The sequence below is a fragment of the Wasmannia auropunctata genome, unplaced genomic scaffold (assembly GCF_000956235.1).
Source record: "Wasmannia auropunctata unplaced genomic scaffold, wasmannia.A_1.0 LD335828.1, whole genome shotgun sequence".
Classification (NCBI taxonomy): Eukaryota; Metazoa; Arthropoda; class Insecta; order Hymenoptera; family Formicidae; genus Wasmannia; species Wasmannia auropunctata.
In genome coordinates this window covers 1,892,250-1,902,237 of record NW_012027062.1, presented here as the reverse complement: position 1 = coordinate 1,902,237, position 9,988 = coordinate 1,892,250, and the positions used below count along the sequence as shown (strand labels likewise).

Genomic DNA, 9,988 nt, shown 5'->3' with positions numbered 1-9,988 from the left:
GGAAAACATATTATCGCATTTCGGAGAGAAAAAAGTGGTTTTTTGTCACACTGTGTATTGTGTCTTTATCTTTATGGCTTTTTACAAAAATATAATATGTGTTGTACATTTTACTTCACTCTTATCTGTTATGCAGTTGGAGATGTATTAATTTGTAATGTGAACTTATACATTTACGAATTTCGGAAAATAACGAATGTTGTAACTTATTAAAAAAAATTAAAAAAAATGCATTAATATATGTATTTACAAAGTATCTGTGTCAATGCGTTTAACATCGGAGAACTTGAGGAATTCGAGAACCGATTAAATGTCTCATTTAAAAATCTAGTTTCGATTGCGAAGTGTTATTTAAATCGTTGAAAAACGGCCTCTTACGCGGAGGTGTTATGTTTTTCGCTGTAAAGAGGAGATTCGTACTTTTATTGCGTACACATCTTGCAACGGCGAGATGGAACAGTATTACAATAAAAAACTTTAGTCTTCTCTGTGTTAATCTTAAAAAAAATTTCATTAATTACATTTGCAGAGAGCGATAGGAAAACATTTGAAAGACTGTTAGATACTAATGTCCTCGCAGTTGCCGTGTGTATGAACAAAGCAGTGTGCTTGATGCGTAAACGAAATATCGAAGGGCATATTTTTAATATTATCAGGTATTGCTGATTTGTTAATAACAGTTGAATAATGTATCAATTCTAACTGGAATCGGGCTCATAATTTGTTTTCGTAAGACTTATAACTTTACGCAAAATTTTTACAGCTTCTTGCTAGTTGTAAGATTTACGAGAAATCGTAGATATTTACAAATAATCATACCTTACGCAAAGAATCACAATTCCAGTCATAAGTGTTTACCAATTAAGTTTTTTGAGAACAAGGACATTTACGATTCTATTTAGAATTGAACCATAAATCGCAACTAAATAAGTTTTTGAAAAATCAACATTTTTTTAATTTTCCGTAAGCTGAAAGACAAGAACAAGACAAATAATTATGAAAAATCTTTTTGAAAATTTTATGATAACATTAATTTACTTTGTAGTACATGTTTTTAATAGTAATATTTTTTATGTGCAGCGTTGCGGGGCATTATTTAATACCGAGTGTGGGTCCCTTGAATGTGTATTCTGCTAGTAAACATGCAGCACTTGCTCTAACTCAGACCGTACGACTCGAAATAGCGGAAATTAAAGCTCCTATTCGAGTTACCGTAAGATACACTTTGAGCTTTCATTTTGTGTTACTTATTTTATTTTTCAATGTTATGTAAATGATAACTTTTATAATTATCAAGAAACACATTAATCATTATAATAATTGCAATAACATTAGAAAACAAAAACTGCGTATACGTTTCTAAGAATAGACATTTTATGATAATAAGATATTCATATAAGTGAATAGATGTAAAGAATTGTCTATCTATTGAAGTAATATTAGATGTTATCGAAATATTATAATTTATATTATTTTTATATACAAAATGTTACCAGGTACGCTTCTTTTTATCAATGTAGATAGTTATTTTGGATTCTTACTTGTTCGATTTTTTTTTAGAGCATTAGTCCCGGTATTGTACAAACAAACATCTTTGAACATTCGGATACAATGAGAGACTTTATCGAGAAAGTACCAACGCTTCAACCGTCAGACATAGCGGATGCGGTCATCTATGCTCTTGGAACACGACCGGAAGTTCAGGTTCTAATGCATGTTAATGTATTTTTTTCCTAATAAATATAGGTAAATCTTACATGTTGTTTAATTGCAGATTACGGAGTTTACCATCCAGCCAACCGGAGAGTCTTTCTGAAGAGTCTTCAGTAAAATACCCGTTTTGTTAATGCTTTAACAGTTTTACAAAAAACAATTTTACGCTAATAATAAAGTAAGAAACTCATGAAGAGTCTCTAAGCTTTTATGTTGCTTTGCATTTTTTGTATGAATATAAAATTTGTTACTCCCTATCATAATATTGTCTACGTTTTACTTAATAATTTTGCTAATATAATATTTTTAATGTACGTCCATTTATAACTAAATGGAAATACAAATAAATAATCCAATAAAATTTATAGAGATAAGTAAATAAATATATATATATGTTTATCTTTGTCTTTTATAATAATACATGGAAAATGATACTGAAAATATTTTGCATGTATTTTAAAATGCAAGAATTTATATTAGAAATTTATAGTCAATATATTGCCAGTAGATAAATATCAACTATCAGATATCACTATCGTTTATCTCGCACGATGCCTTATACGTGTATGTGCATAGATATTGTTTTAAAAAGATAGGTACTCGGAATTCAGATTTGTGACAAATTTTGCGAAGCATCGTTACAGGTTTTATGTTTGTGTAATCATTATATTCAAATTCCGACGAAGTGGTTGCTACTGGACGAAATGGCCAATAGTTCCAGATTAGCGAATGTTCGCTAATATTAGCTTATAGAGAACTATTATACATATGTGTATATCTACTCGTTTATGTAATTACGAGGTCTTCGAGATCAAAGATGCCCTGCTGGCGAAAGAATGATTTTGCTCAATTTAAAATCGTTATACCTACAACCTACACATTAACGCACCATATCAGCAATGTGTGACATTGAACTGATACGCAACGTTGATATTATTCGATATGCGGTTATGCAACAAGTCTGTACGCGTCTTTATGTTTTGTAAGTTTGCAATTGCAATTTGCCATTGGCAGTCGCCAGTCTGTATCTGTAGAGTGTCTGATATTTAATTTGGTACATCAGACATTTTTTCTATTCCTATCACGAATTTATCCCGGAATACAGCAATTTTCACTGTGCATTTCACATCAGTTCTGTTGACGGTTGGAAATAGAAGATACGCAAGTAAGTATACCTATACTTTAGCATTATCAATCGAAATGCCATTTTCACAAATTCACGATTGAATTAAATGTTGCTGCGATTTAATGCTTATGAATATGCTTTTTACAAAATTGATATTATTTTCGGCTTGATAGTTATTAATATTGTAAGAAAATTGGCATAATGAGGCCATCTGCCTGCGAAAATGTATAAAAGAGTCGATGCGCCCAGCCCGATCTAGAGGGCGAGATCGATTCGGCGTTCTGCGAGCAATATATATAATACCATTTTCTGGAGCGCGGAGCGAGAGAGATTTTCCGAAGCTCAGTATAATAATAATAGAGATATTCGGAGTAGTGCGCAAACGAGTCATTTTCAGACGTTACGGACTTAGCCGCCGGAGCAATCGAATTGCCGAAATACGGACTTAGCCGTCGGAGTATTCACAGTGTCATATTTGGACATAGCCGCAATCACGCATTTTACGCGTGAAAACATAGTTGCGAGGCGCGCCAACTTCGTGCGCGAAGTGCCTATTATCGATTATCTAGAGCCGCTCTCCATTTTTGTGTATTTGTGAATCAAGTGATTTAACTGAATAATAAGCAGTTAAATAAAAACGAATTCTACTCTTTGTAAGCTACCGGATTTACATCGCTTTTTCTGACGCATCCCTCTAATATAATAATATATTTCTCTAATTATTATATTATAGATTGACAATCGCGGGCTGCGTTGTACTTGGAGTCAGATAATTATGATTCGTTGGCGTAGTAAAATCGCAGTCGTTACCGGCGCTGGATCCGGCATCGGCGAAGCAATTACACGTGCTCTTTTGCAAAACGGAGTGAACGTGGTTGCCCTGGATATCCAGAAAGAAAGATTAGCAAAACTCGATGCGGAATGTAAGCAGGAAGGTTCACGAACCTTCGGCTCATTACATACTATATGCTGTGATGTAAATTGCGAGAACGATATTGATGCAGCATTCTTGCATATCGAGACGTTAGGTGGTGTGGATATTATGGTCAACAATGCTGGCATTATCGATACTTCACGAATAATAGGTATGATGATTGATATCACGTATTTATACATAATATTACAAATAACATATTTTTAAGGGATTAAAAGGATTAAAGGATCTAAATAATTATTATTTGTATGTTTATTCTCTTATCGATAATAAGTCTTTTTCTCTATAGTGAATTACAAAAATATACTATGTGCTGTACATTTTATCTCAATGTTATGCAATTGGTAATATTTTAATTTGAAATTGTGAATTTATATGTTTACAAAATTGTTTTGAAAAATGACGATACGATAATGTTGTAATCCATTTAAAGAATACGTTAATATTCACCAACTAAGTATTTATGTCAACGCGTTTGATCTCGGAGTACTTGAAGAATTCGAGAACCGATTAAATCATTTAAAAATCTAATGTCGATTGTGAAGTGCTATTAAGTTTGTTCAAAAACACAGCGGTCTTTTACGCGAAGCATGTGTTTCTTGTGGGAAGATGAAGATTTTTAGTTTCGCTGCGCAAAATATCTTGCAATGGCGAGATGAAATAATTTATTAAATTAAAAGGTTTTGGTCTTCTTTTCGTTCTTAAAAAAATAATTTATAAATTACATTTACAGACAGCGACAGGAAAACATTTGAAAGAATGTTAGATACTAATGTCCTCGCAGTCGCCGTGTGTACGAACAAAGCAGTGCATTCGATGCGCAAACGAAACGGCGAAGGACATATTTTTAGTATTACCAGGTAATGTTGATTTGTATTAACAATAATTGAATAAATCATAGATCTTTAAAATAGGTATCCGACATTTTCTGGGTTTTCCGTAAACCATAAGATTCAAGATTCGAAAAATTTTTTGGAAAAATTTATAATAATGTTAAGTTACTGGGCAATATATATATTTTTAATATTGATTTTTGATATACAGCGTTTTGAGCCATTCTTTAGTACCGGCTAGTGTAGGAGGGAATTTATATGCTGCTAGTAAACATGCATCTCTTGCTCTAACTCATACAGTACGACGAGAACTAGCAGAAATTAAGGCTCCTATCCGAGTTACCGTAAGATACATATTTTGAGTTTTTACTTTTTGTTGTTTTTTAGTTAATAAGAAACGCAATTATTATTATTAAACATTACAGTATCAATATATTAAAACTTTAAATTCACAAGTAACGCATTAATCATTGTAATATCAATATATTAATGATAAAAACTTTTCTGTAATAAAGAAGAGAATAAAAACATTGCAGATACGTTTCTAATAATAAACATTTTGTGATAATTTATTCATATATGTGATCAGACGTAAACAGTTACCGTTGCTTATGTATATCGGAATAATGTTAGATGTTGCAGTATCATAAAATTTTTAATATTATTTTTACATATGAAATAATACCATCAGTTATGCTTCTTTTTATCAATGTAGATTACTATAGATTCTTACTTGTTCGATTTTTTTCAGAGCATTAGTCCTGGTACTGTAAAAACGAACATCCTTGAACATTCGAATACAATGAGAAACTTCTTCGAGAAAGCACAGTTAATTCTTCAACCGTCAGACATAGCTAATGCGGTCATCTATGCTCTTGGAACGCGACCGGAAGTTCAGGTTCAAACTCTTGTTGACGTACTTGCTTCCTAATAAATATAGGAAAATTATTTTGCATATTACTTAATTGCAGATTACGCAGCTTATCATCCAGCCCACTGGGGAGTCTATATATTGAGAATTGCAAGGCAGTAATCGTCTTTGAATTTTTGTTTATTTCAACTGTTAATTTTAATACGCAAATGCTTACTGAAAAAAAGTAATGTCAGTTGAAATATATAGTAATATCTGAAGAGCAAGATTGTAAACAGTATTGTTTGAAAGAATAAAAAATTACTGATAAGTTTTATTATTCAACTCTCTAAATTTTTTGGAGTGACTTTTCACTCTTTTGGAGTGAATCTCACTCCAAAAGAATGAAAATTTTGCCACTCAAGTGGCCGAGTGGCAGTATTTTCTATTTTTTGGAGTGAGATTCACTCCAGAAAATTTAGAGAGAACCATGTATGCTTCTGTAATCATTTCGAATAATTATAATTACTTGTTTCAGTATTTGTTCTATTGTACAAGCTTAGAGATACAAGATCAATAGTTCCTGTAAACTGCAGTAACTTGCATTATCGTAAGCATCCGATTAGTTCAGCTTTAGCAAATTAAATCATTCCGGAATTTTAGATTTGATTCTTGTTGTTTTAAATGCATCTTCAAAAATTGTAAAACATTACATTGAAATTAATAAAATAGTGTGTATGAAGAACAATGAATATATATCGAAGTAATTGAACTATATAAATATATCAGAAAAAATAAGAATTTTTTAAAAATAAAAAAAATAGTATTTTGTTAAAATATTATCCCAAAATTATTACTGGTAATCTTTAATGATTATGAAATGATACAATACTTCTCCAATACTGGATTAGAAATCAAGTTTTAACAATCATACTGTATTTGTTGTTATATCCGTAATAGTTATTGCAAAATCTACCGATTACTGGAAGAATATTTACTGTAGTAGTAAGTAATGATTACTGTAAGAAAGATTAAATGTTGAGAGCAAAAGCAATTAATTTTTCCTGATTTTTAGATATAATCGAAATTGAGATTTGTGATAAATTTCGCGAAGCAACGTTACCGACAATATATTCACGTGTAATCATTGTATTCCAATTTCGATGAAGTGATGCTACTAAACGAAAGGGTTACAGATTAGCGAATATTCGCCAACATTGGCTTATGTAGAGAGAACTATTATACACAGCATGCATTCAAAAAATTCCGGAACTGAATTTTTTTCGGATGCACTCATAGCGCCATTTATATCTCAATTGTGAGACTAATTAGTATAAAGCTTTGTAAGTCTTCCACATTTTTTGCCTTGCCATCGAGTAAATTGTTCATGTGTAGTGTATATTTCAAACTTGTAAAATTTATAGGTTTGCTACGTTATACTTAATCGACTCCATATCCTCAAAACTGGTCCCTTTACCTGATCCCTTTAACTGATCTCTACTTTCAGTTTTGAAAAGAGGAAAAAGTCTGCTGAGGCTAGATTCGGCGAGTAGGACAGATGGTTAATAACTGCGACTGATTTTTGTGTCATACAGTCAATGAAAAATCTACAATTTTTTTCTATTTATTTCTTTGTGTGTCATTCAAACATCTTACTATGACTTAAACAGTCGTAACTTCTCCGTAAACTTCTCCGTATGCATTTTGCATTATTACAAGCGTTTCCAATACGCTTTTTTTTATATTTAAAACAAAATTTTACCGCGCCTTTTTGCTCCATGTCGAAATTCGTGACAAGTCAATAAATCTTGCAAGTCAGTGTTTCGTGCTATTGAATTGACATGCAACGCTGATATTATACAATACGCGTTACGTAACAAGCCAATACCGGTGTTTATGTTGTATAAGTATAGAATTTGGCAGTCGCCAGTCCGTATCTGTTGTCTTTGATAATCTGTTACATCAAACATTTTTTCTATACTTATCACGAATCCCGGAATATAGCGGTTTTCAGAGTGCATTTCATAACACATCAGTTCTGTTGGCGGTTGCGAATAGAAGATACGCAAGTAAGTAATATACTTTAGCATTGTCAATCGAACCGCCATTTCCACAAATTTACGATTGAATTAAATGTTGCTGAGATTGAATGCTCATGAATATGCTTTTTACAAGATTGATTTTTCGGCTTAGTAATTATTAGTGACAATCGCGGGCTGTGTTGTACTTGCAGGCAGACAATTATGATTCGTTGGCGTGGTAAAATCGCAGTCGTTACCGGCGCTGGATCCGGTATCGGTGAAGCAATTACACGTGGTCTTCTGCAAAACGGAGTGAACGTGGTTGCTCTGGACATCCAGAAAGAAAGATTAGCAAAACTCGATGCAGAATGTAAGCAGGAAGATTCTCAAAACTTGGGCACGTTACATACTATATGCTGCGATGTAAATTGCGAGAAAGAAATCGATACAGCATTCACGCATATCGAAACGTTAGGTGGTGTCGACATTATGCTCAACAATGCTGGCGTTATCGATAGTTCACGAATAATAGGTACGATGATTGACATCACGTATTTATACAAAATATTACAAATAACAAATTTTTAAAGGATTACCTAAATAATTATTATTTGTATACTCTCTTATCGATAATGACTCTTTCTGTGGCGAATTACAAAAATATACTATGTGTTGTACATTTTATCTCAATGTTATGCAATTGAAGATATATTAATTTGAAATTGTAAACTTATATGTTTACAAAATTATTTTGGAAAATAACGATACGATAATGTTATAATCCAATTGAAGAATTGCATTAATATGCACCTACAAAGTATTTGTGTCAACGCGTTTAATCTCGGAGTACTTGAAGAATTCGAGGACCGATTAAATCTCATTTAAAAATCTAATGTCGATTGCGAAATGCTATTAAGTTTGTTCAAAAACATAGCGGCTTTTTACGCGAAGGATATTGTATTTCTTGTTGAAAGGAAATTTTTAGTTTTACCGCGTAAAATCTCACAATGGCGAGTTAGGACGTTATTATAATGAAAGACTTTGGTCTTTTCTGTGTTGATTCCTTAAAAAAAGAATGTCATAAATTACATTTGCAGATAGCGAGAGGAAGACATTTGAAAGACTGTTAAATACTAATGTCCTCACTGTCGCCGTGTGTACGAACAAAGCAGTGCATTCAATGCGCAAACGAAACGTCGAAGGGCATATTTTTAGTATTACCGGGTAATGTTGATTTATATTAACAATAGTTAAAGAAGTCGCATTAAATCTTTAAAATAAGTAAGTTTCCGAAACATTTTCTGGATTTTCGGTAAATCGTAAGATTCAAGATTACGAAAAATCTTTTTGAAAAGTTTGTGGTAATGTGAATTTATTGCGCAATGTATTTTTAATATTGATATTTTTGATTTATTCCGCGTGTATTTTTAATATTGATATTTTTGATATACAGCGTTGCGAGCCATTCTTTAATGCCGGCTAGTGTGGGAGTGAATTTGTATGCTACCAGTAAACATGCAGCTCTTGTTCTATCTCATACAGTACGACAAGAAATAGCAGAAATTAAAGCTCCTATTCGAGTTACCGTAAGATACATTTTAAGTTTTTATTTTTTGTTTTTAATATTATGTAAACGATAACTTTTAATTAATAAGATATGTATTAATTATTATAATATTGCAATATTATAATAATTTAATATAATATATATGTATATTAAAACTGTAAATTAATAAGAAAAACACTGTAAATACGTTTCTATAATAGACATTTTGTGGCAATATAACATTTGTACATATGATTCATCAGACAGTTAATTAAACAAAGTTAAATAATCAGTTACGGTTGCTTATCTATATCGGAATATTGTTAGATGTTTTCCTAGTATCGTAAAATTTATACTATTATTTTTACATATGAAATATTACCATCAGGTATGCTTCTTTTTATCAATGCAAGTAGTTATTATAGATACTTACTTGGCCGGTTTTTTAGACCATTAGTCTTGGTTGTGTAAAAACGAACTTGTTTGAACGTTCGGATACTATGAAAGACTTTTATGAGAAACTATCAACACTTCAACCGTCAGATATAGCGAATGCGGTCATTTATGCTCTTGGATTGCGATCGGAAGTTCAGGTTCAAACGCTTGTTAACGTAATTGCTCCCTAATAAATATAGAAAATTATTTTATGTTTTACTTAATGGCAGATTACGCAGCTTACCATTCAGCCCACCGGGGAATCTCACCACTGAAAATTGTAAGACAGTAATTGTCTTTGAATTTTCATTTATTCCAACTGTTAAACTTAATATACGCAAATGCTTACTAAGTAAATGTAATGTCAGTTGAAACATATGTATAGTAATATCTAAAATGATAGTAAACGGCATTGTCTGAAAAAATAAAAAATTACTAAGAAGTTTCATTATTCAATCATGAGATTTAGTTACTATAAATTACAATAATTTTCATTATGTCGCAAGCATTAACTCAACATTAGTATTAGG

General features: G+C 31.7%; 3 protein-coding genes across 4 annotated transcripts; all 3 read left to right on the top strand.

Annotated features, from left to right (window-relative positions):
- The first annotated feature begins 499 nt into the window (after positions 1 to 499).
- Positions 500 to 1,976, top strand: LOC105455940 (dehydrogenase/reductase SDR family member 11-like). Its single transcript, XM_011699651.1, has 4 exons — positions 500 to 656; positions 1,081 to 1,213; positions 1,561 to 1,704; positions 1,775 to 1,976. The coding sequence occupies exons 1-4, from the start codon at positions 592 to 594 to the stop codon at positions 1,814 to 1,816; spliced, it is 384 nt and encodes a 127-aa protein (XP_011697953.1). The 5' UTR covers positions 500 to 591; the 3' UTR covers positions 1,817 to 1,976.
- A 686-nt stretch (positions 1,977 to 2,662) lies between these two features.
- LOC105455935 (dehydrogenase/reductase SDR family member 11-like) lies at positions 2,663 to 5,788 on the top strand. Of its 2 annotated transcripts, none has more exons than XM_011699645.1 (6): positions 2,663 to 2,878; positions 3,573 to 3,924; positions 4,507 to 4,633; positions 4,818 to 4,950; positions 5,358 to 5,504; positions 5,578 to 5,788. In XM_011699645.1, exons 2-6 carry the CDS (start codon positions 3,615 to 3,617, stop codon positions 5,620 to 5,622), a joined length of 762 nt encoding a protein of 253 aa, XP_011697947.1. In that variant the 5' UTR covers positions 2,663 to 2,878; positions 3,573 to 3,614; the 3' UTR covers positions 5,623 to 5,788. The 2 variants fall into 2 exon arrangements, with proteins under 2 accessions (XP_011697947.1, XP_011697948.1); XM_011699646.1 differs by lacking the exon at positions 2,663 to 2,878 and adding an exon at positions 3,180 to 3,492.
- Positions 5,789 to 7,489: 1,701 nt separating this feature from the next.
- Positions 7,490 to 9,758, top strand: LOC105455934 (dehydrogenase/reductase SDR family member 11-like). Its single transcript, XM_011699644.1, has 6 exons — positions 7,490 to 7,525; positions 7,694 to 8,009; positions 8,575 to 8,701; positions 8,931 to 9,063; positions 9,473 to 9,616; positions 9,689 to 9,758. Exons 2-6 carry the CDS (start codon positions 7,700 to 7,702, stop codon positions 9,731 to 9,733), a joined length of 759 nt encoding a protein of 252 aa, XP_011697946.1. The 5' UTR covers positions 7,490 to 7,525; positions 7,694 to 7,699; the 3' UTR covers positions 9,734 to 9,758.
- The last annotated feature ends 230 nt before the right edge of the window (positions 9,759 to 9,988 follow it).